We start from the raw sequence: 26,692 nt of genomic DNA on the forward strand, positions 1-26,692 counted from the left end.
CCAGGGACTGAACCTAGGACTTCTGGCATGCAGAGCACGTGATGCACCCCTAAGCTATGAGCCTTCTCAGATACAGAACATCTGAGCCTGCCGTATACCTAGTCAAGACAGTCTCTTCATCTGATCCTGCCGATCCTAACCGAGTGGGCATTATGTTATGTGCTGCAACTCTTTGTGGCTTTGAAGGAGGATTAGACAAATTCATGGAGGCTATCAATGGATACGAGTCTTGGCTGCTATGTTCTACTTCCTCTGTCAGAGGCAATTTACCTCCACATGACAGCTGCTGGGGATCACCAGTGGGCAGAGGGGCTGTTGAACTCTTGCCCTTCTTACAGGCCTTTCATAGGCATGTGGTTGGTCACTATGCGAACAGGGAGCTGGACTAGGTGGGCTCTTCTCTGGAGGGCAGGATTCGAACCATTGACTTGGGATCCCTTCCAACTTTACAATTCTATGATTCTGATCTCACTGGGGTGTGTATATCTCTGTAAGTATACAAATTAATCAACACAGTTGCTGGTGTTTGGGGGTTTTCCCTTGGGACAAGTGGCTACGGGGACTTTTATGCTGAGCTTCTGAATTTTAAAAATGTACTACTCCACTGGGTTAAGGGCAGCCTTTGCCAAAGAACTGGAGATTGACAAGTGAAGCTCTGGATCCAGCCCAAGGGTTTACTTTTCCCATTCAGGCTAGCACAAGGCAAGCCTGGTCTCACACCTTCGTATCAATTCTTTGAGAAAGTCCAAAGGTGGGCTTCCGAAGGAGGTAAGGTGAGGCAGCTAGAATTACAGAATTGTACACAAGGGTCATCTAGTCCAACCCCCTGCAGTATAGGAATCATTTGCCCAACGTGGGGCTCAAACCCACAACCCTGAGATTAAGAGTCTCCTGCTCTACCAGCTGCGCTATGGTGGATGCCCCCATCAAGCACGGCAGACAAAACTGATCTGACTCCCTATTATTTATGTGTATTAAAACATAGACACTTTGTCACTTGCAAAAGATGCTCAACCAGGCATGGTGATGTGGAGGGGGGGGGGACGAGGGACAAAAACACAATTAAAAATCAATGCAATTAAAAGCCAGCTTAAAACATTAAACAAGAACAGAGCAGAACCTTGAGCGAGAGGAAGACAGGAGCTCAGTCAATACCAGATCTATCAATGTGGGGGAGCAATTAATACTGGAAGCACATCACATATGGCCACAGCCCAGCGGGAAGCTCTCCTGCGCAAGCTCCATTGAAATGACTGGGAGCTGTGCAAGAGCACAATTTGCTCGGGTGAGGCTAACCTGGGAGATGGATCAGGACCCTCTGTTCAGAAGTGGGAGGCAGAAAGCAGTGCTCATATTTTCCCTCCCAGATCCCAGGCGCTGCATAAAGTCACCCTGGGATTCAAGATGGGCAGGATGCAACCGGGATACATCATTTTAAAAATAAAAGACTGGATGTGGCAGATCTGAAGCCGGCTTGTGAGTCATACCGTCTGCCCCAAGGGCTCTTGTCTTTAACCTACACCCAGAGCAGCTTTGCACATTTTCAAAAAGTACTCCCCTTTCCTTCTTTTATCGTTGTTTTTAATCGAAAGGTTTTCACGGAGACAAAGGTACATAAACGTCTCTGTTTTCAGGTCAGCTGCTTTGAACCTTCCCAGACCAAGGACATAGCCTTGCCCTTGAAAACAGCTTCTGGAGTCCGCATCTGACTCAGATTAGGAACTTCTCTTTCCTCCTTGCCAAGAATCACCTTGGAACAACACGACCCCCAACACCCCCCCCCCCCCAGATTTCACATCCTAAAAGCAAGCTCCGTCCACAAGACCCTGGGGACATCGGCACCCTCCTCGCTCCTGACCTACCTGCAGCCGTTCTTCCCAGGATGCTGGCCTAAACTGGGCAAGGCAGAGTCAGAGCGCAGTCTTCTCTCGGAACGCTGTTGCCAACTTTGGAGCTCTGCGCTGAGTTTCTAAGTTTGCCAGGCAGGCAGGCAAGGGGTTAAGGCAGGGCTCGTCGGCTCCAGTGGTGGCACCTGTCAGTGGGAGGGAGCTAGTGGAGAGAGGGAGAGAGGGAGAAAGAAAAGAGCGAGGGACTGGAGTGAGTTTTGCCAGAGTCTCCGGCAAAGCAGGGAAGCAGACAGGAGGCAGCCCCATGGAGCTCTCCAACTGCAGAGGTTGAGACAGTGGGGCTGTTCCTGCTTCCTTTTTTTCCTGTTTTGCCCATCCATGCCTGGCTGGAAGGAGGCGGCCAGATGGAACCTGGAAAGGGGAGATCCTAGGAAGCCAGAGGCCAGATTATAAACAGCAGCAGCAGCAGCAGCAGAAAGGAGGCACAACAGATTTAGCCAGATATCGATAAGAGGAGGGGAAAGGCGGAGGAGAGGCTGAAAAGAAAATGCAGCTGACTCGGTGCTGTTTCATATTCCTCATCCAAGGGAGCATCTATCTGCTGGTGAGTGAGCAACGGACAAGGGAAAGGTGAGGGTGCGGGGAGGGGGAGAGAGAGAATAAGGATAGTGGCATGCCCTTGGCGGTGCCTGAGAGCAAAGGGGCGGCTTGTGCAAAACGCTGCTTGAAATTAGTATGTTCCAGCGGTTTTGCGGTCTGCTGCTTCCGCGTAGCACTTCTTAGCATGCACCGGGCTTTGCCTGGGCTTAACAATTGTCCTCGCATCAACTTTGCCAGGCAGGGTCGGGGCACAGGAGATTTGGGAGGGGGATACAAAGGACATCTAGTCCAACCCCATAAGGCAGGACTATCCCTCCATCCGCCTATCAATTAAGGTTGCCATTTTCCTTTTCTTTAAGGTCCTGATCTGGGGTTGTAAACAGGTGCCTGGTTAAGAAAAGCGTCACCTGCCAAATCTCTTCCTTAATTGCTTGTCTGTTTGAATCTCTCATTGCTTGTTCGTTTAAATTGGTTAACCACCCCGGAGGAGAGTTCTCCGGGCAACGTGCAATAAAAGTTCAAAATGAGTTATAAAAAAAAATGACAAGGAATGCAGTAAAAAATATACCGCAATAAAACACAAAACAGCGCAGATTTTTAAAGATGAGAAATAAATCCTAACTCCTCCATTTGAGCGTACCTTGTCATTCAGAATGCTTGAGCAGTCTTATAAAGCTATTTGATCACTTTTTATCTCATTCTGGGATCGGATTCTGCTCAATAGCAGCTTTATGGCTTTATGTCAGGATGTAGTTAAATGCACTACAGGGAGGAGAGACAGAGAGAGAGAGAGAGAGAGGACAATTTGGCTATCCCTGGAACAAACACAAATACACCTTGAAGAGGCAAACAGGTTGCACCACCCAAATACTGTAAATAAGCAATTCTAGCTGGCTCAAGTAGGTGAGCCAGGCTGCAAGTAAGGAAACCACACATGATGGGGGAGAAGGTTGTATCATATATTCATTCGCAGGCAACTTGGTCCTGGGGAGAGAAGTGCTTGCCATGGCAAGCTATCAGATCCGAAGTACAAACAAAACCCATCCTGCAAGTTTCCCCGAAGGAAACTGGAAGGCCACCAAACAATCTAGCTCTACTTATGGCAATCCCTTATGGGGCGAGGAAGGCAGAACTCAGGGGAGTGAAGATTCCTCCCAAATCCAATGGGGACACAAAGGGAGGCAGCTGAAGAGAAAATAATAAAGAGATGGTTGAGGTCACCCAAGTGAGCTTTCGGAAGATGGAAGGATCTGAATACAGGTCCAGAGTCTGTGCCGAACCTAATCGACTCTGGGCTGGTAGCAAATGGTCATTTCTCCCCCCCCCGCCCCCCCACAAGATGGGCAGGTTCCCCACTGACCCCTGTTTAAAACGGTTGCCAAAACTTACAAAAACTAATTAGCAAATCAGGCCTTGGAAATGGGTTCTTAAAAATGCTGCAGCAGTCTTAAGAAGGTTTGTTTCCCTATCAAGCAGAGAAGAGGCTCCCCCCCCCCCCCCGGTCACGCTATCCCAATGCATGTCTGCAAGGTTCTGGTTGTTGTTGTTGTTTAATCCTTTGCCCGGGGCTTTGGAGCTGTGTATTCAAGAGGCAATCTTTGGTTGCAGGAAGGGTCTAAGAGAAGACCTCTGCTTGGATGTCCAGAAGGTGACTTCTTAGATCATTGTTATCATCCCCCCCCCCCCCCGAGGAAAAAACAAACACGGATTCTGAGATTTTGCATGCAGCATTTATATTTAACAACCTGGCAGGGTGGGTTGGCATAGAAGGGTGAATAACAATTGATTTCCAGCGGGGAGCGGCAAAGGTGCCGACACAGACACACCCTCCATTTAATCTCTGAGCCCATTGAAAAACAGAAGTTATCTCACTGGAATTGTGGGTGGCCACAGGTAGCAGACCTCATCTCCTGGAGAAGATACAGTGGTACCTCGGGTTAAGTACTTAATTCGTTCCGGAGGTCCGTTCTTAACCTGAAACTGTTCTTAACCTGAGGTACCACTTTAGCTAATGGGGCCTCCTGCTGCTGCTGTGCCCCCGGAGCACGATTTCTGTTCTCATCCTGAAGCAAAGTTCTTAACCTGAAGCACTATTTCTGGTTTAGCGGAGTCTGTAACCTGAAGCATATGTAACCTGAGGTACCACTGTACTAGGAACTCTTCCCACCAGTGGCGTAGCATGGGTTGTCAGCACCCGGGGCAAGGCAAATAATTTGCGTCCCCTAACCTGTGGATTTGCGCCCCCTAACCCTAACCCCCAGATGTTGCGCCCGGTGCGGCCGGCCCCCCTACACCCCCCATGCTACGCCACAGCTTCCCACTGCCCTTTGGGGTACTCAAAGCTCCTACCAGCTCCCCCACTAATCATTTTGTTGTTCTCTGAACAGAGGGGAGGGGGAAAAACCCCACACATTTCATGTCCACAGGGAAACAAGCCCAGAGTTTACTTTGGCAGCAGAGTGCCCTTAATCCCTGCCGAATTGGCGCAGACACATCTTCCTCCGAACACTGTGGGCATGGGGGCTTGCAGCTGGTCTGAACTGGGTGGCTTTGTCGCTGTGCTTGCTTCTCGCCTGGTTTCTTCTCCATCCAGCCACCCCACCCCTCATAATGTATTTTCCTTCCTCTCTTTAAAAATATTAATAAATGGTTACTCCCTATGCCAGTCAACGGGGCACTTAAAAATCTGTCTGCATGTCAAGAAATCAAATTAGGGTGGTTCTGCGGTCCTCTCCTCCCTACGTAAAAAGGCGATTGTGTTTGTTTGCGTTAATTACAGAACTCAGAGTCGGCAGGCACCAGTGTAGGTTGCCTATTATGGTGAAGAGAGGTTGGAAAGCTTTGGCCCTCCAGCTGAGCTACAACTCCCATCAGCCCCAGCAAGCATAGCCAATGGCCAAGGATGTTGGGAGTTGTAGTCCAGCAACAGCCAAAGGGCCTATAGGCTTCCCCATCCCTACAATAAACATATAACGCTGCCTTGTCCTCTGGTGCATTCAGTCAAGTATCATCTGTTCTGACTAGCTCAGGGAGTGATGCGTTTCCTTTTCCCTGGGGAGGAATTGTGATGATCCAAAATTCTTAGGCTACAACTCCCATCGCTCTCGATCATTGGCCATGGTGCTTGGGGCTGATGGGAGTTGTAGTCCAGCCATATCGGGGAGGGCCACTGGTTCCTCCCAAACCCTGTCCTGTACACCTTAAAAGGTAAAGGTAAAGGGACCCCTGACCATTAGGTCCAGTCGTGACCGACTCTGGGGTTGCGGCGCTCATCTCGCTTTATTGGCCGAGGGAGCCGGCATACAGCTTCCAGGTCATGTGTACACCTTACCTGCCTCATATTAAACCTTAATCCAATTAGCAAAGTACCGTCTCTACCAACTAGCATTCGCTCTTCAGAATTTCAGGTGGGAGACATTCCCAGCCCAGTACCCTCCAGCATTCCTCAGATGAAAATAGGGACATATACGGCATAATGAATAAACTGTATTAGTTGATAAAGGGAGATTAACTCTACAGTGGTACCTCTGGTTACAAACACCTCGGGTTACAAACACTTCAGGTTACAGACTCCGCTAACCCCAAAGTCGTACCTCGGGTTAAGAACTTTACCTCAGGATGAGAACAGAAATCGTGCGGCGGCAGCGGGAGGCCCCATTAGCTAAAGTGGTACCTCAGGTTAAGAACGGTTTCAGGTTAAGAACGGACTTCCAGAACGAATTACGTATGTAACCAGAGGTACCACTGAATTTGATCAATTGGGACATGGTTAAACAAAAGTTCAAGCAGGAATTGAGCATGCGCAGTCAATGGAAAGAGAGACTGGATGCGAAAGTATTAGAAATTAAGGAAATGTACTTTACTGCGAGCAGCAAAGGAGGGAGGGGAAAGAAGCATCTTGAAAGGGTGTGTGTGGAAAGTCCATTTTAAAATATGTGTTAAATTTGAATTGATTTGATGTTAATCTGTTAAAAAACTGGGAAATTAATAAAAATTAATAGGCAAGAAAATAGGGACATGTTCTACATCAGTGTGCCCACTCCCTTGCATCTTCCCTAATAGTCTATTAAACATTAAAAGCTTCTCTAAACAGGGCTGCCTTCAGATGTCTTCTAAAAAGTCTGGTAGTTGTTGTTCTCTTTGAAATCTGGTGGAAGGGCATTCCACAGGGCGGGTGCCACTGCCGAGAAGGCCCTCTGCCTGTAGTAGTGGGGAAACAGCGGGAAACTTTCTTTGGGGCATTCGAGTGACCCAGATCTTGTTTTTTCATAAAAACAGGAAGTGACGCCATATTGAGTGTGGCAGGATGAGGGTGGGGAGCAGGAGGCATAGATCTAAGAGATGTGTTAGAAGGATGCACAGATCTGAACTTCTAGTAGCATGTTGAAACGTTGGACTGAAGGGAAGGCCCCTTGGGAATTCGGGCTCCGTGTGAAACAAGTGAGAAGCAGGGTTTTCTTGACGGTCCCGACATTTTCAGGGAAGTTGGAGGACATGCAGCCTTGCTTGGAGATACTAGGGACTGGACAGCAGGGCTTTCTGCATGCCCCCTTCGCTGATTCAGAAATACACATGTAATAAGAGCTCCAGCTCCTGGTTTATATAAAGTGGTACCTTGGGTTACATATGCTTCAGGTTACATACGTTTCAGGTTACAGACTCCACTAACCCAGAAATAGTACCTCAGGTTAAGAGGTACAGAAATCGTGCTCCCGCGGCATGGAGGCAGCAGGAGGCCCCGTTAGCTAAAGTGGTGCTTTGGATTAAGAACAGTTTCAGGTTAAAAACAGACCTCCAGAACAAATTAAGTTCTTAACCCAAGGTACCAATGTAGAGCTTTCTTACCTTCCCAGATCTCGGGGCGAGGCCCTATGTTTGGTGCCCTCTCTCATACAGGTGCAGTGAATTACCACACAATGGAGGATATTGCCTTGGAATTTTCCCATCTTTGCCTGCTTCTAGAATTTAGAATCAGTTGGAAGGGATCTTGGGGGTGATCAAGGCCAACCCACCCTGATCAATGTTGGATCTACAAACAGGATCCCTGATAGGATGACTACCTAGCCTCTGCTTAAATACTCTCAGTGAAGAAGAACTCAACACCTCCTGCTCCACCGTCAAACAACTCTTACAACTAGGAAGTCTGACACTCCACTCCACACCATGCGAAGAATCCTGGAAACTGTAGTTTTCCCCCTTACAGAGCTTCAAATTCCCAGGAACCTTTGCAAACTACAGTTCCCAGGTTCTTTGGGGAAGTAATGTGCTTTAAATGTGTGTCAAACATCCTTCAAATTTATGGTGTGTGTCTGCCCAATATTTAGTTGAAATCTGCTTACCTGAAAGGTAATCTAATTCCAGAAGGCTGTTAGTTGTTATCATTTAATCTGGCACTTATGGTTCCATATTCTGGTTCATCTAAAGTAAACAAACAGAACACAAAGAAGCACGAAGGGAGGGAGGTCTTGATCATTCTATCATATTTTGCATAATTGTTAAGCAGTATTGATACTTTGGGGGGGGGGACTATTTCATGAAAATAAACCGACACCCCATGTGGTTGGCAGCTATAATTCCCATTTCCCAGCTGTGGAAACTGAGGGCGTTGGACTCCCATCAGCCCCAGCTAGCATGGCGAATGGTAAAGGATGATGTAGTCCCAACAACATCTGGAGGGCCCTGCTGAGCAGAGTTTTTTTTTTTTTTAGAAAAAGAAAAAAAGGTTGGGTTCCTTTCTCCCCTGATGAAGTTTATTATTTAAATGTGTTTTCCCAAAATTTGATACATACTTTTGCATTCTGGTCAGTGACCAAAATAAATCAATTAAATTAAGATATATACCTCTTAGAGTTACCTTTAAACATTTCATATCTCAAGACTTCCCAGTCCATCAGCTTCCCAGTCCAGTTAATTCTTAATAATAATAATAATATAAAAAAAATAATAATAATTTATTTATACCCCACCCATCTGGCTGGGTTTCACCAGCCACTCTGGGCGGCTTCCAACAAAACACTAAAATGCAATAATCTATTAAGCATTAATACAATAATCTATTAAACATTCTTTAAACTAAGCAGCAGCAATTAAAAGTGCCAGAGTGAGAAGCATTTAATCTCCTCATTTGGGCATGAAACTGTTAAAATGCCCCTCTTTCTATACACAATTACCTGGGAGCAATTTCCATTGAATTCAATGGGTCTACCTCCTGGGTTAGATATGCATAGCCCTGCACCGTACCCGCAAATAAATGAATTAGAAAACAAAGCTCAGATGGAGGGAATGAGTAATACAGCATTCCCACCGTTTAGTCATCCTGACGACGGTGCTGCAGGCTTCTGCACACATCACCTTGCAAATATCCTGGGCCAACATTTCCCTAACCCCCACACTCACACTGTCCTTCCCCAACCTCAGGCGGAGCGGGGGGGAAACTAAACTTTATGGCAGAGCAGAAACAGTGCAAATTGTTCCATACCAAAGGCCCCACAATCCTATACAGTGGTACCTCGGGTTACATACACTTCAGGTTATATACGCTTCAGGTTACACACTCCGCTAACCTAGAAATAGTGCTTCAGGTTAAGAACTTTGCATCAGGATAAGAACAGAAATCCCGCTCCGGCAGCATGGCAGCAGCAGGAGGCCCCATTAGCTAAAGTGGTGCTTCAGGTTAAGAACAGTTTCAGGTTAAGAATGGACCTCCGGAACGAATTAAGTACTTAACCTGAGGTACCACTGTACCAATGTTGGGGCAAGCAGGCACTGGGTGGATTGTGACCTATTGAGAAGCTGCTTTCTGCTGTCGGAAGTTTTGCTGCGTCTGTTTATTATGGTTCATTGTGATGGTTGTATTGCAATGTCGTTTTGTTTCTATGTGATGATATTAGGGTTTGCCATCTTTGTTCTGGCAAAATACAGGACAGGGTGGGTTGGTTTGGGGGTGATTTCTTTTACCCTTTCTGGTGCTGAAGTGACTTCAAACCAATCCATTACAATCTTTAGAAACGTAAAGGTAAAGGACACCTGGACGGTTATGTCCAGGCAAAGGCGACTATGGGGTGCTCACCTTCCTTTCAGGCCGAGGGAGCTGGCACTTGTCCACAGACAGCTTTCCGGGTCATGTAGCCTAAGGTTACCAGACGTCCCCGTTTCCCAAGGACAGTTCCCAGATTTACAAATCAGTCCCCATACAAAATCCATTGAAGTTGAAAAGTGTCCCCGGATTCATTGAAAAAAATCTGGTAACCTTAATGTAGCCAGCATGACTAAACTGCTTCTGGTGCAACAGGACACCATGACAGAAACCAGAGTGCACGGAAATACCGTTTACCTTTACCTTTATTACAATCGACTGCGGCCTAACAGGATGGCCCCTCTGGAAGTTGTCACACACACACACACAGACGCACACGTGAATTCGTAAATCTGTCTGTGCTTGGCTACCCAGAGCTCAAATACATGACCTTTCTCACACCCTTTCAGACACACGCATTGGGAGAGCATCCCCCAACTTGGCAGAGAGAGAAGGAGAAAAGACCTGAAATACAGGACTAAACCGTATCAATACAGGACGTAGCATTTTACACTGAAATACGGGACAATCCTGTATGATACAGAACAGGTGGCAACCATGCCCTTAACTGCTGTTTGTGAGTTCCTTAGAGAGCCTTTTGCCGTGAGCAATTAATACGTGAAATAAATGTGCATAGCTTGGACGGAGAAAACCAGCGTGGGGGACTGGTCAGAGTGTCGGACTAGGCCTGGGAGAGCAGTTTCCAAATCTGCTGTGAAGCTCACTGGGTGACCTTGAGCCACTCCTTATCTCTCAGCTGGGTAAGACACCTCACAGGGTTAAACTATGAGGGTTAAAATGGGCTGGTGGGCTTCCCACACTGTCTGGGGGAGCCACCATCAGAGCCAACTCCTAGAGTCAAGGTCCCTTCGCGATTAATTCTACAGGGTGGGGCTTATACTTGCCCCGCCTCCAATCTGTTATTCAAGATGGCGCCACTGGTGGACACTGTGAGAACAGGATGCTGGAGTAGATGGGCCACTGGCCTAATCCATCTGGGCTCTTTTTTATGTTCTGATTGATTGATTGATTGATTGATTGATTGATTGATTGATTGAGTTTCCCTGCATTCTGCTTTTCCGCAATGAGCTGCGCCCAAGCGTTCAAAACATCTAGAGAGCAGTGGAAATACAAATATACAAAAAAAATACAAAACAGGTCAGCCGATTCAAAGTAACAAAAACCAACAATTCAGCAAATGCAGAATAAAGTCAATATTAGGGGAAAAATAAAACCAATATAATAAAGTTCGCAGACAATAAAGTTTCTGATCCTGGTCTTCCTGCACTCCAAGAAGCTTGGTTTAAATGCAGTTCAAGGAGGGGATATTAGATGACATATTACAGCAGGGGTCAGAAAACTTTTTCAGCAGGGGGCCGGCCCACTGTCCCTCAGACCTTGTGGGGGGCCGGACTATATTTTTTGGGGGGAAATGAATGAATTCCTATGCCCCACAAATAACCCAGAGATACATTTTAAATAAAAGGACACATTCTACTCATGTAAAAACACGCTGGTTCCCGGCTGGATTTAGAAGGCAATTGGGCCAGATCCGGCCCCCGGGCCTTAGTTTGCCTACCCATGTATTACAGCCTCCCAGAGGTGGCTGACACAGCACCAAAAGACTAATGTCAGTGAGAGCGATGATTGGCATGTCTCTTTCCCAGCCTCCTGGAAGTGCCAACTGTTGGTGCAGGTCTTCTTGTTCTTAGGAGGAGGAAAACTATGCATGGCGCCTTGAGATCCTTACAGCAAAGGTGAGGTATAAATTTAATAACGAATGGATGGATAGATGGATGGATGGATGGATGGATGGATGGATGGATGGATGGAGAGGAAGCGCAGTTCAGTAGCAGAGCACCTTCTTTATCTGAAGAAGGTCTCAGGTTCAATCTGCCGAGTCTCCAGTTAAAATGAAAAGGTCATGGGAAATGAACTTCTTCCTGGGTCCCTACAGAGCTGCTGCCAACCCCAGTCAGGACAGACAGTATAGGGCTGGATGGACTAGTGTAACTGGGTATACAAAGCAGCATCCTAGTACAGTGGTACCTCGGGTTACCGACTCCGCTAACCCAGAAATAGTACCTCGTGTTAAGAACTTTGCTTCAGAATGAGAACAGAAATCGCGGGGCAGCGCAGCGGGAGGCCCCATTAGCTAAAGTGGTGCTTCAGGTTAAGAACAGTTTCAGGTTAAGAACGGACCTCCAGAACGAATTAAGTTCTTAACCCGAGGTACCACTGTATGGCATTAAGATAAAATATATACCAGTTGGGAGATGTTAGAGGGCAGCTGGTCATGGGGCACATTTCACATAACTTTACAATATATCAGCTCTGGGAGAAAAACCTCTCAGATGGGACTATTTGAATATTTGCAATGTTTTACGTTTTCTTTTCCCTATATATATATTTACTCTGTTAAAAGAAAACCAGGCAGGTGGTCCCACCAGGCAGAAAATCGAAGACATTTTCACCAGAGGGGGTGGAGATATAGAAGAGGAATCTGAATCGGTGCAATGAGCCTTTTTAAAGTGTTGGCGTTAGTGTGTGTGTGTGTGTGTGTCCTATTTGAGTTCCATTCCAGGCAGGCAAATGTCTTCAGATGTATACGGTACAGTAAATGTCAAATGGGAAGGGTATGCCATCTCTGTTTTAAACATCGATGTTAAAAAGACTTTGAAAAGCCAACTGGGAAGTGTCAGAACCCTCTTGATGAGTATTGATCCTTTTCTTTCATCCTCTTTCTAAACTGGTCATCTTTTACTGGTTTAGATGATGATGGTGATGAAATTTGGTCCCTTACCAAGGGCACTGGCTTGTCCTTGAGACTTACCAGTAAATAGCAGTAAGCTTCCTAACGGCGCAGCCCTTATCGTGCAAACAGCTGCGCACAGAAGCAACATGTGGAGACACTGCAGCCACCAATCGGGAGAAATTGCATGCTGTGTACGACTCACACACAGGAAGGCTCTGTTCCGACTACAGTATAGGATCAAGGCACAAAAGTTACATGTTGAGGCTGCAGTGAGCATATGTTCATGCTCTTTCCTCTGTGTGTTGCTTCTATGCACATTTGCAACGGGACAAACCTGCCTGGTGGCTTCTCAAAAACAACCGAAAATCCCACAACCGGTAAATGTCAACATTTACCATAAGAAATACATTCAGCGTTATTACATGTGAGAGCCAGTGTGGTGTAGTGGTTAGAGTGTCAGACTAAGACCTGGGAGAGCAGGGTCCAAATCCCCACTCAGCCATGAAGCTCACAGGGTGATCTTGGGCCAGTCACTGCCTCTTTGGCCCAATCTAACGAAGATCATGGCCACTGGTCCCATCACCTCCTGGCAAATAGAAGGGGAAGAAATGGAGGCAGTGAGAGATTTTACTTTCTTGGGCTCCATGATCACTGCAGATGGTGACAGCAGTCACGAAATTAAAAGACGCCTGCTCCTTGGGAGAAAGGCAATGGCAAACCTAGACAGCATCTTAAAAAGCAGAGGCATCACCTTGCCAACAAAGGTCCGTATGGTTAAAGCCATAGTTTTCCCAGTAGTGATGTATGGAAGTGAGAGCTGGACCATCAAGAAGGCTGATCGCCGAAGAATTGATGCATTTGAATTATGGTGCTGGAGGAGACTCTTGAGAGTCCCATGGACTGCAAGAAGATCAAACCTATCCATTCTGGAGGAAATCAGCCCTGAGTGCTCACTGGAAGGACAGATCGTGAAGCAGAGGCTCCAATACTTTGGCCACCTCATGAGAAGAGAAGACTCCCTGGAAAAGACCCTGGTGTTGGGAAAGATGGAGGGCACAAGGAGAAGGGCACGACAGAGGACGAGATGGTTGGACAGTGTTCTCGAAGCTACCAGCATGAGCTTGACCAAACTGCGGGAGGCAGTGGAAGACAGGAGTGCCTGGCGTGCTCTGGTCCATGGGGTCATGAAGAGTCAGACACGACTAAACGACTAAACAAACAAACAATATACAGAGCTTGATTTATTAATTTAGGCTTCTTGCACATAACACATTTATAGCCCATCTTCCCCAGGAGTATCCTGGGAACTGCAATTTGTGGAAGGTGCTGGGAATTGTAGTTCTGTGGGGGGAGAACTACAGTTCCTGGGAATCTTTTTTTTTTTTTTAGGGGGTGTTTTAAATGTGATTTACGTGTGTGGTTTATTTGCAGCCCTGGAGAAAGGGAGGTTTGGGGCTCCAGGCAGTCTACCAACCTTGCTTTCTTGTGCAGAACCTCCCTACATTAACACCGTATAGCAATTTCTGGTACAGTCATACCTTGGTTTTCGAACAGCTTAGTTCTCGAACGTTTTGGCTCCCGAATGCCGCAAACCTGGAAGTGACCGTTCCGGTTTGCAAACTCTTTTTGGAAGCCGAATGGCAGGGCTTCCATGGCTTCCAATTGGTTGCAGGAGCTTCCTGCAGCCAATCAGAAGCCGCGCTTTGGTTTTCAAATGTTTTGGAAGTCGAATGGACTTGCGGAACGGATTCTGTTTGACTTCCAAGTTACAGCTGTATTCAAATTGTAATCTTACAGCATCCATGCTAGGAAGGTGGTTGGGGTGGAGAATCTGTAGCCCTCCAGATAGTATTTGGTCTTCCCTTTGCCCAATAAATGTGGTCCGCAGTCAGGAATGGTGAGGTATCTCTCTGCTATAAGGTGAGACTCTATTATCCTTCCCTCTCCCCCCAGTTGCAGACGGTAGGACTGAGACTGGGAGGGAAAGAGGGGAGATTGCAGAAGACAACCCTGGTGAGTTCGTGGAAAAGGCAAGAGTCAAACTAGGAGCTTCCAGATTCCCAGCTCAATCTCCTAGCTGCTACATCAGCTCTTGGCAGGTGGGAGGGTATGTCCTTGAAACTAAACCTGGTGGGGGAATAGACACTAAGACTAAGAGGTTCTTCCTGCCAAACCTGCTGCAAGGGCAAAACACCAGAGACTGCAATGCCTTTTTCAGCTCAACAGATAAGGCAAATAAAGTGCAGTGACTAAGTTAAATACTCTCTACACTCAGGTGCAGTTTGTAAAATCCCAGAAGGAGCTAAATGTGCTCTTATTTCTCAGTGCATATGGAACTGAACTTCCAGGTTTCTAAAGATCCCATGATTTCATTCTGTTTAGTTCAGTATGGGAAAGGATCAATCCATTTTGGTTTCTTTCAGTTTCTCGTTGTTCTTAAATGCAGTTCATATTTCTGCCACAATTCGTTTGGTAAAATCCTAATCATAATTTATAAGCATACTACTGCACCCCCACCCCACCCCCGGAGATTTTTTGCAAGCAATTTAATATAATACATTTTTGGAAATTGTTTTTGTGAATATACGCACTTCTATGTACACTTTTCTTTAACTGCATGCATTATGTACACATTGCTTGGCTGGAGAACTGCATTGCAAAATTCGGAGAAGTGTGAATTTGTGGAAGGATTGCTGTTTTGGTTCACATATTGGTTTGAGCGTGTGAATTGGGCAGTTTCTCATTAAAACACAAACAAAACTGAATGTTTCCCTTAGCCCTAGTATTGATCCTGAACCGGCTGGATTCCGAAACCAGGGAAGAGAAACGGCGGAAGAAGATTGGAAAAAATTTAAGGACTATCTAAAGAAATATTGCAAAATTAATGAATGCTAAAATGACGTTGGATTAGAAAATATGTGGTTATTAGCGGTAATGGTTAAGTTAAAGAAAATGAGTAACATTAAAATTAAGCTAAAAGTAAGGGAAGGATTTGCTGAAAAATTAATCAGAAATTGGAATACAGAAAGGGGAGATACGAGGAAGTTGGGAAAGTAAGTTATAAGAAATTAAGGGTTGAACTTATGTGTTTTTCTTTTTTATATTGTTTTTTCTTTTGTTTGTTATTGTTTGTTATTGTTTTTGTTTTGTTCTGATAAAAATTTGTTGAAACTTTAATAAAAGATTTATAAAAAAAAAAGATCCTGAACCGGCTGATTCTAGTAATAAAATAATTAAAAAGATCATATGGAAACAGAATCATAGACAGATCCATTTTCCACCAGGATTATACAGTGGTACCTCGGGTTAAGAACTTTATTTGTTCTGGAGGTCCATTCTTAACCTGAAACTGTTCTTAACCTGAGGTACCACTTTAGCTAATGGAGCCTCCTGCCACCGTGCGATTTCTGTTCTCATTCTGAAGCAAAGTTCTTAACCCGAGGTACTATTTCTGGGTTAGCGGAGTCTGTAACCTGAAGCGTCTGTAACCTGAAGCGTCTGTAACCTGAGGTACCAATGTACAGCAATGGAGGTAGAGGACCTTAAAGATACCTGGGTCTTGCACATCATTTTAGGGTGTGCATGTTGTGGCTGATAAGTGATATCGAACATGTCCAAAGTACACTAATCTCTTTACAAGTTTTAGGGATGAGAGGGTGACCTCGAACACACCCTGAGGCTGCTCACATTGAGCCCTGTTCAGAAGAGGATTCACAATCACATGCATGGTGGAACGCTCTGTCACAAGAGACTAGGGCCCTGCGGGACTTGACATCTTTCAGCAGGGCTGCAAGACAGAGCTGTTCTGCCTGGCCTTTGGTCAGGACATGGGAACTCATTAAAGCCAGAGTAGTGGCGCTGTGGGTTAAAGCCTCAGCGCCTAGGACCTGCTGATTGAAAGTTCGGCGGTTCGAATCCCTGCGGCGGGGTGCGCTCCCGCTGCTCGGTCCCAGCGCCTGCCAACCTACCAGTTCGAAAGCACCTCCGGGGGCAAGTAGATAAATAGGGACCGCTTACCAGCGGGAAGGTAAACGGCATTTCCGTGTGCGGCTCTGGCTCGCCAGATGCAGCTTTGTCACGCTGGCCACGTGACCCGGAAGTGTCTCCGGACAGCGCTGGCCCCTGGCCTCTTAAGTGAGATGGGCGCACAACCCCAGAGTCTGTCAAGACTGGCCCGTACGGGCAGGGGTACCTTTACCTTTACTTTACCTAGTTCCTTGCTTGCGTAATGGGTTATATCCAACAACATTTGACCCAGAGCAGAGCTGTTGAAATCCATGGTCCTAAAGCTCGTCAGCAAAATGGGTCTACTTTGAGTAGAACTAACATTGGATACAACCCATTGAACTTCATGAAGATGACTAGCTGAGGTCAATTCATCTCAATGGATTTCAAAGGCACCATTATCTAAGGGGTGTGTGTGTCCTCTTGCCCTCCAGTTTGCTCTTCAGAAAACACACTCCTGAACCCTGAGGATGATGGTGATTGCCATTCCACCCCCATCATTCAGCCCGGACACTGAGGTCCAGCGCCAAGGACCCTCTGGCTGTTCCCTCATTGTGAGAAGTGAGGTTACAGGGAACCAGACAGAGGGCCTTCTCGGTAGTGGTGCCTGCCCTGTGGGACGCCCTCCCGTCAGATGTCAAGGAAATAAGTGTATTTTTTGTCTTTGTTGGAAGCTGCCCAGAGTGGGCGGGGTACAAATAAATTATTATTATTATTTTATTTTATTTTATTATAAGCAACTATCCTATTTTTAAAAGACATCTGAAGGCAGCCCTGTTTAGGGAAGTTTTTAATATTTAATGCTGTATTGTTTTTAACACTCGATTGGGAGCCGCCCAGAGTAGCTGGGGAAACTCAGCCAGGTGGGCGGGGTATAAATAAATTATTATTATTATTATTATTATTATTATTATTATTATTATTATTATTTATTATTATTCCATGAGCAACATTCACGTCATACATTTAAAGTGGTACCATGCCACTTTAAACAGTCATGGCTAACCCCAAAGATATCTGAGTACTGGGAGTAAAATGACCTAAAACAGCAGAACCCGCTAAAACTCTGGGAGTTGAACCAGGATCCCCCAATCGCTGAGGCTGGACTCTCTAGCCTAATGAGACACCTACTTCAAGTGCAAAAAGGAATGTGAATTAGCAAAGCGCTACGATAAGCACTTTAAAGAGTCACAACTTCTCCAAAGATTTATCAGAGTTGTATGTTGTTAAGGGTGCTCAGAGCTGTTAGAAGACCCCCTGTTCCCCTCACAGAGCTACAGTTCACAGAATTCCCTGTGGGAAAAGGGTTGATTGCTAAGCCACTCTGCAAATTGTTATTTCTGTGAGGGGGAACGGGGTGTGTGTCCTCCGAACAACTCTCAGCCCCCTTAACAAACCACAGCTCCCAGAATTCTTTGGGGCAAGCCATGACGGTGGCACTGTTTTAAATGTATGGCATGACTGTGGCCACCAGCAGTGGTTTATGACACGCGGCGCGACCCATTATTTCTGTCGCTTCTCAGCTTTCAAACCATTCACTGGAGCTGTCAAGCTATTAGAGGTCTTTCAATCAATTAACTGCCTGGCCTTTTACTGATTAATTGAATAAATGTTAGCGTGCCTGTGGCAAAAGCTCAGTGGTGTGCCTGTCTGAGGAAAGAGGCCGTTTCTCTTAACTGTGACAATTCAATAAACAAAAGTCGCGATCCGCCGTCAGAGGGAACGCTTCCTTTCCCTTTACAACGTGGAGGGTGGGCTATGCCCGGCTGCAGTGATACGTCAAAGCCAAAGGAGCAGCTTTAAAAGATAAAAGCACAAAGACATATCCATAGAGAAGAGGCTGTAAACTTTTTTATTTTATTTTATTTTATTTTATTTTATTTTATTTTATTTTATTTTATTTTATTTTATTTTATTTTATTTTATTTTATTATTTTATTTTATTTTATTTTATTTTATTTTATTTTATTTTATTTTATTTTATTTTATTTTATTTTATTAAAAGGAGGTTGCTGCTTATTGTTTCACTAAGCATCTTGTCTTGCTGAGCACCAGCAAAGTGTCACCCAGAGTGGCTGGGGCAACCCAGTCAGATGGTTAGGGGACATTATTATTATTATTATTATTATTATTATTATTATTACTACTACTACTACTACTACTACTACCAGAAAAGAGGCCACAGTTGTCTCATCCTGAAAGACACCAGGGTTCAAACCCCCCACTCAGCCATGAAGCTCACCATGTGACTTTGGGCCAGTCACCGCCTCTCAGCCACAATTAATCTCCACAACAACCCTGTGAGGTAGGCTAGGCTAAAACTGTGGTTAATTGGACGCAGTTGGGTGTGGGAGGGGGAAGGGAAGAGCATACAAGCTTTTAGCAAGGCTAGGCTCATTCCCAACACAATAAACCATAGTTTATCCTAATGTCTCTTTCCAAATGCATTCTATGCAACTTTTAGCACAGTCTTCCATCTCCCATCCAAAGTGAAGTCTAGGTAGGTAGGTTCGACACACTGCTTATTGTTCTTCCATGTCCTTAAGCTCTCTCTTTTGTAAGTTTCTTGAGGCAGGGACCTGTCTGCCTATATATATATACAGTGGTACCTTGGGTTGGGACGCGGATGGCGCTGTGGGTTAAACCACAGAGCCTAGGACTTGCCGATCGGAAGGTTGGCGGTTTGGATCCCCGTGACGGGGTGAGCTCCCATTGCTCGGTCCCTGCTCCTGCCAACCTAGCAGTTCGAGGGCATGTCAAAGTGCAAGTAGATAAATAGGTACCGCTCCGGCGGGAAGGTAAATGGTGTTTCCGTGTGCTGCTCTGGTTCGCCATGACCCGGAAGCTGTACGCTGGCTCCCTCGGCCAATAAAGCGAGATGAGCGCCGCAAGCCCAGAGTCGGTCATGATTGGACCTAATGGTCAGGGGTCCCTTTACCTTTACCTTGGGTTACATACACTTCAGGTTACATATGCTTCAGGTTACAGACTCCGCTAACCCAGAAATAGTACCTTGGGTTAAGAACTTTGCTTCAGGTTAAGAACAGAAATCGCACAGCAGCAGCGCAGCGGCAGCAGGAGGCCCAATTAGCTAAAGTGCTACCTCAGGTTAAGAACAGTTTCAGGTTAAGAACGGACCTCCAGAACGAATTAAGTATGTAACCAGAGGTACCACTAATATATATATATATATATATATATATGCAGGTTTTGGTGTCCTCGGGTGTCTTCCCGTGTAAAAGTTGGGGTGTCTAGGCGACGTTTCGACGAGGTCTCACTCGTCATCTTCAGGCTGGTGCTTTCGGCTTCAGGCTGGTGCTTTCGGCACCAGCCTGAAGATGACGAGTGAGACCTCGTCGAAACGTCGCCTAGACACCCCAACTTTTACACGGGAAGACACCCGAGGACACCAAAACCTGCATTCCTGTACCCGTGAAAATCTACGAAAGCATATATATATATATATATATATATATATATAGTCTCCGGTATAGCTGCAGGTCCTTCAGTATTCCTGAACTTAGGAGTTTAAAGTTGCCGATTCATTAATATACATGAATCGCTCACAAGGTACAGCCCAAACTTTCACTGTCAGTTGCTCAACATGTTTCTACATGTGTAAAAGACCATTCAAGAAAGTTTCCTTATAAAGCTGGAAAGCAAAAGCCCACTGCAGGTCAATGAGGCAAATCCTCTAAATCAGGAAACCCCAAGCTGTGGCCCTCCAGATGTTTTGGCCTACAACTCCCATGATCCCTAGCTAACAGGACCAGTGATCAGGGATGATGGGAATTGAAGTCCAAAACATCTGGAGGGCTGAAGTTTGGGGGTGCCTGATCTAGATAACCCATTATCTGCATTCACCAAGGAAGTGCCCATGAGAACCAGCTTAGCCCAGAGGGTTGCCATAGTGCCATCTGCTTCCCTCCACATCAGATAACCAAGGAAAATGCCATGACAGTGTCTCCTTGGGCTGCTCAAAGGTCTCTGTTGCACACGTCCACTTCCATTCGGACTGGACAGCAGCAGACCTTTCGACTGGCTGGAGGGCAGAGAGAGAAGGCTGGTTGCAGCTGCGTGTTTGTTGATTGGAAGAGGGAAGGTAGGAATTCTGGAGCACTGAGGGGCAGGAATGGGGTGGGTGGTGCAAGGTGGATGTGAAAGCAACATGGCAGAGAGGGAAAGGGTGAAGCTAGAGTCATGGGAGGAGAGCAGAAAACAGAGTGGATGGGGATTTGAGGGAGCGAAAGGACGTTGGTTGGGGCAATGGGAGGAAGGAGGAGCATAAAAGAGTGTGTGTTGGATATTTTGGGTGCATGCTTGTGATTGGACAGATGTGGGGGTGCATGTGAAAACATGAGCATGTGCAAGAGAGTGCACAAGTATTCTGAGGGTCATTCCAGCCAATGGAGAGAGAGAAACCAGGGGAGATAATTTACTTAGAGCTGATTTGGAGAAATTAATTTTTGCCTTCTGGGTGTACTGGTGGACAGAAAATTGACACTTCAAATGAGACTGCAGGTCTCTTTGTACTCAGGCAAGCTACTAGTGTTTTGAAACTGTGGGAATGTTGTGGATAGGAGGAGAGGATATATTGATTAAATATTATCCTTCCTCTCTCACGCTAGTGAGCTTGTAGCAGAGCACATTCCCTTGTACATTGCATGAAACTAGTGGATGGATTCGTGAGAATCATTTGAGTTAAGCAATCAAAGCCTGGCTTGTCATGGTAAATCCCCTTTAAAAGGTAAAGGGACCCCTGACCATTAGGTCCAGTCGTGGCCGACTCTGGGGCTGCGACGCTCATCTCGCTTTATTGGCTGAGGGAGCCGGCGTACAGCTTCCGGGTCATGTGGCCAGCATGACTAAGCCGCTTCTGGTGAACCAGAGCAGCGCACGGAAACACCATTTACCTTCCCGCTGGAGCGGTACCTATTTATCTACTTGCACTTTGACATGCTTTCGAACTGCCAGGTTGGCAGGAGCAGGGACCGAGCAATGGAAGCTCACCCCGTCGTGGGGATTCAAACCGCTGACCCTCTGATCGGCAAGTCCTAGGCTCTGTGGTTTAACCCACAGCACCACCCACGTCCCACAAATCCGCTTTAGTTCCCTCTTAAAAAAAATAATGACCCAACAGTCTTCTTTTAAAAGTAATGAATGTTACTTACATCCAGTTCACAGTATGGTCCTGAAGGCAGTGCTTTAGCTTGTAATAACAGTTATAGAGAAAAGTGTAGGCTCATCCTCTGTGAGGGATGAGCCCATGGGCTGCTGGCTGAGAGCCAGCAGACAGCAAAAGGCATCAAGAAAGTCAAGAGGAAGATGGCTGCATGATTAGCCCCTAGTCTGCCAGGGTCACACCCATCTCCCTGGCCACATGCAGGGGGAAGATGCTCCAGACCAGGTGTGATAGGGAGTCCTCCTGGCTGGAGCAACTTCCCCCTGCGTGTCCACTCTGGACAAACAGGAAATGTTGTATTTGACTGCTTCTTCAGTGATGTTACATCCCACAGCAACTAACCAGTCCACTGCAGCAGATTGCGGTGATGCCCACAACAGATTTTCAAATAGCCAAAGGTGCCCACAAGCCCATAAAGCAGCAGTTCTCAACCTGTGGGTCGTGACCCCTTTGGGGGTCGAACAACCCTTTCACAGGGGTCGCCTAAGACCAGGGGTCAGCAAGCTTTTGGGGGGGTGGGCTCCTTCGCCGATGACAGCCTCTGCCGCTCGCAAGGGCAGGCACAGAAGCCACGCTTAGCAGAGCAGCGGCAGCATGAGCGGCGGCAGCGGCAAACAGCTTGCTCTGATGAGGGACTGCTAGAAATGCGCTCTGCCAGCCCAGCCCAGCCCAGCCCAGCCCCCTTCCTCCTCTCGGCAATGCGCAGCTGCCGCTCGCCCATTGGCCAGGGCCTCAAACCTTAGCAGGCGATTGGCCGGCAATTTGCTACACTGGGAGGAAGGGGAGGTTCCGCCACGGTGAGGGAGAGGGGGCAGAAATGTCAGGGGGGGCGGACGGTGCTTGCGCCATGAGAAATATATATATACATATACTACCTATTGTTTTTGTGATTAATCACTATGCTTTAATTATGCTCAATTTGTAACAATGGAAATACATCCTGCATATCAGATATTTACACTACGATTCATAGCAGTAGCAAAATCACAGTTGTGAAGTACTGTATTTTTCACTCCATAAGACGCACCTGACCATAAGACGCACCTAGTTTTTAGAGGGAGAATGCAAGAAGAAGAAAAAAATTATTTAAAGGGAGCGCAGCTCTTGGGGGCTTTTCCGGTAGGTGGGGGAAGGGACTGAGGGGCTATCCCAGAAGGTAGAACAGCAAGAGGAAGCGCTGCAGAATGATCCCTCTCGCTGTTCTGGCTTCTGGGATAGCTGCGCGAAGCCTCTTCAGGGCAGCGGGATGAAGGCTCCCCGTGCCCTGTAGAAGCTTCACACAGCTAAGCCAGAAGCTAGAACAGCAAGAGGGAGCACTGCGCAGCGATCCCTCTCGCTGTTCTAGCTTCTAGTTAGGCCGCACAGCCTGCATTTGCTCCATAAGACGTACACACATTTCCCCTTACTTTTTAGGAGGGAAAAAGTGTGTCTTATAGAGCAAAAAATACAGTAGCAATGAAAATAATTTTATGGTTGGCAGTGGCGTAGCGTGGGTTGTCAGCACCCGGGGCAAGGCAAGTAATTTGCACCCTCTAACCCATGGATTTGTGCCCCCTAACCCTAACCCCCAGATGTTGCGCCCGGTGCGGCCGGCCCCCCCTGCACCCCCCACGCTACGCCACTGATGGTTGGGGGTCACCACAACATGAGGAACTGTATTAAAGGGTCCCGGCATTAGGAAGGTTGAGAACCAATGCCATAAAAGAAGGCAGGGGAGGGGGTAAGTCAAACAACAACAACCATAAGAAAAGGCAGTGCTTTAGGACATCATGATCTCATCTTGTTCCATGCAGGTGATTTGTGGCCAAGACGAGGCAACAGAGGAAGAGGAGGAGGAAAGTGGGAAGTCGCCCAAAGAGCAACCAAGATCCCGGGTACAAAAGAAAAAAGGCCAGCTCTCCTTGAAACCTTCTGCAGCCCAATCTCACTTCCAGAACACCAGTCTCCTGGAGTTGGCCTCCAACAACGCCCAAGAGTTTTGGGACGTCTTAGAGAGCTTGTCCAAGCACAGCCAGGGCGTGCAGCCCCGCGGCCGGAGGGACTCCGTTGGCAACCCCGGCCGGCTCAAGAAAATATTTGGCTGGGGTGATTTCTACTCCAACATTAAGACGGTAAAGCTGAACCTCTTGATCACAGGGAAAGTGGTTGACCACGGGAACGGCACGGTCAACGTCTTCTTCCGGCACAACTCCACCGGGCAGGGGAACATCTCCGTCAGCCTGGTGCCCCCCAACAAAGCTGTGGAGTTTGACCTCGAACAGCAGATCTTCATCGAGGCCAAAGAATCCAAGATCTTCAACTGCCGGGTGGAGTACGAGAAAGTGGACAAAGCCAAGAAGACCACCCTGTGCACTTATGACCCTTCCAAAACCTGCTTCCTGAACCACACACAAAGCCAGGTCTCCTGGGTTTGCTCCAAGCCCTTCAAGGTCATCTGTATCTATATCACCTTCTACAGCATAGACTACAGGCTTGTGCAGAAAGTGTGTCCCGACTACAACTACCACAGCAATGTTCCTTATTACCCCTCCGGGTGACCACCTACCTTTCCCATCTCAGAAGCGTCCTGTATCCCAAGTACAGCTTTGATTTGGGGTTGGGCAAGGAAGGAAGGGGTGGGGCTGCAAGCAGGGAGGAGGACCTCTGCAGCACCAGACACAGTGGCAAAGCCTCCAGCATCTGCTGAAAGGCAGGGGGGTTGGGGGGGGGAGTTTGAGAGTACCCAAGCAAGCATACCATCCTGGAAACACCTTTCCCACCTGCTCACCCGTCCGCCAGCTTTCATGCATTCGGGGCTAGCCCAAAACATGCAAGTGTTCCAAGTGGGAAACCCAAGTTGCACTCCTGCCCCCGTCCCTACTGTTTAACAAGTGGGACATTTCCTCCCAGCAAGGGATTCTGCTGTGTGAACCTCAAATGGGGCTTGCGCAGGAGGAAACCGCTCCCTGCTCCCAGACCAAGGCACGGCCTCTCCGTTCCTCAGCCGATGGGTGTTGTGGTCTTGTTGCTGAGCAACAACATGCAGAGCTTAGGGGAGTGGGAGACCAGCCAACCAGAAGAGTCTCTTAGAGGGAATTTGCCTGGAGGCAGAGTCAGCATCCAAAGTCAAGTCCAGTCCTAGGGTTGCGGGGACAGCAAACCATGTGGTCAGGCGGTCCAGGGGTCAGGAAACCCGAAGATCAAGGGTCAAGATGAGCAACAAGGGAGGGCCAGGAACTACAAGTGATGTTTCTGGCACCTGACTGCTGCTGGAAGCTCTGCTGAAGAAGGCTGAAGCCAGCAGGTTCTCATCAGCGCCTTCTCCTGTATCCTGGAAGGCTGGTCAGCTGCAGATGGAGTCACTCTACCTTCTCCCCTGTCAGGCTGCCGTTCAGCAGGTGAAGCTGGCTCCTGGCCCATGATACTGGGTGGTGGGAGGGCGCCCAGCTCCAGCAAAGGGGACACTTAGGAGCTCACTTTAAGCTCCTTCAAAGATACATCCACCCCACACCTGAAATCACATATGATGTCAGATGTGGGGTGGATGGGCGTGGTTTCAAGGGGAATGGACTTGCAGGCCAAATTGGGATTCCCGGTGAGCCACAACTGGCCCATGGTCAGAAGTTCATCACCCCTGGAATAAAGGATGGGTCAGATCACTTAGTTTCCTAGTCTGCTGACCATAATGGCTCCCAAAAGACATCACTTCGGGCTTCATGTCCCTCCACCCACTGGATTGGAAACAGGAAAAGTGGATTGAATTACTAGAACATTTTGGGTTCCAAAAGGGCCCTTGCTGAATCATACACTGTCCATTCAGTTCCATGGTTTATAGATGGGAGAGTCTGGCTTCCCCTTCTTTCCCCCATTTAATTGTCCCTAAGCTGCCCCCCTCCTCTGACCTTGTTATGGCCAAGTCCTAGCCACCTTGATGGGTAAGGTTTTCTAGCAGAGGGCTCTGAATATAATTTATCTGCTTCTATAGAATATCCATCAAGCAACCAAGGGCTTGGGGGCAAGAAGCAGCGCAGGAAACAAATGCAACCCAAATAAATTAGTAGCTCTGTCACTCCATTTAGAAGAAATCTCAGTTCGTTTAGTACGCGGAACTTAAAACAAATGGTCGGCATTTGCATAAAGCCAAGTGGGACAGAGGCATTGAGAGGTGCGGCAGGGATCACAGTGCTCTAACTCAGATCTATCACCCCCGGGTCCCCGGAAACCCCAAATCTAATTTCCGTGGTGATGAGAAGAAAGCAAGGAGGAAGCCAGCTCCTGATTCTGCATCCTCATGCTGTGCTGGCAAGTTGGCAATTTCCACTTAAAGGAAGGCATATGCTTCCTGCTCTCGTATGCCTACTAGAGAGTATGCCTTTTCAAGATTTTGCCACCCTCCTCCATTGTTGCTGGGTGATGTTGCACAGACCACAGCAAACACCATCTAAGGTAAAAGGTAAAGGACCCCTAGATGGTTAAGTCCAGTTAAAGGCGACACTGGGGTTGCAGCGCTCATCTCGCTTTCAGACCGAGGGAGCTGGCGTTTGTCCACAGACAGCTTTCTGGGTCATGTGGCCAGCATGACTAAACCGCTTCTGGCACAACATAACACCCTGATGGAAACCAGAGTGCACAGAAACGCCGTTTACCTTCCTGCCACAGTGGTACCTATTTATCTACTTGCACTGGCGTGCTTTCGAATTGCTAGGTTGGCAGGAGCTGGGACGGATCAACGGGAGCACACCCCATCACGGGGATTTGAGAAGGCTAGTGGTTTAGACCACAGCGCCACCCACGTCAGGGGAAAAGAGGGACACGGGTGGCACTGTGGTCTAAACCACCAAGCCTCTTGGGCTTGCCGATCAGAAGGTCGGCGGTTCGATTTTAGTCGAATTTAGGTTGGACTTAACCATCCAGGGGTCCTTTACTTTTAAACACCATCTAGAAGCAGGGGAAACAAAATAAAAAAAATTCTTCTAGTAGCACCTTAGAGACCAACTAAGTTTGTTATTGGTATGAGCTTTCGTGTGCATGCATTAAGGTATCTGAAGAAGTGTGCATGCACACGAAAGCTCATACCAATAACAAACTTAGTTGGTCTCTAAGGTGGTACTGGAAGGAATTTTTTTATTTTGTTTCAACTACGGCAGACCAACACGGCTACCTACCTGTATCTATAAGCAGGGGGTCTCTTTTGGCTCTCCAGATGTTGAGGGACTACAATTCCCATCGGCCCCAGTCAGCAATAGCCC

At 47.3% G+C, this 26,692-nt stretch overlaps 1 protein-coding gene across 1 annotated transcript; it reads left to right on the forward strand.

The window, feature by feature from the left end:
* Positions 1-2,097: 2,097 nt before the first annotated feature.
* On the forward strand, positions 2,098-26,189 carry NXPH3 (neurexophilin 3). Its single transcript, XM_083709884.1, has 2 exons — positions 2,098-2,451; positions 23,258-26,189. Exons 1-2 carry the CDS (start codon positions 2,395-2,397, stop codon positions 23,999-24,001), a joined length of 801 nt encoding a protein of 266 aa, XP_083566010.1. The 5' UTR covers positions 2,098-2,394; the 3' UTR covers positions 24,002-26,189.
* Positions 26,190-26,692: the final 503 nt, after the last annotated feature.

The sequence above is a fragment of the Podarcis gaigeae genome, assembly GCF_964106915.1.
Source record: "Podarcis gaigeae genome assembly, chromosome: 13".
NCBI classification, from domain to species: domain Eukaryota; kingdom Metazoa; phylum Chordata; class Lepidosauria; order Squamata; family Lacertidae; genus Podarcis; species Podarcis gaigeae.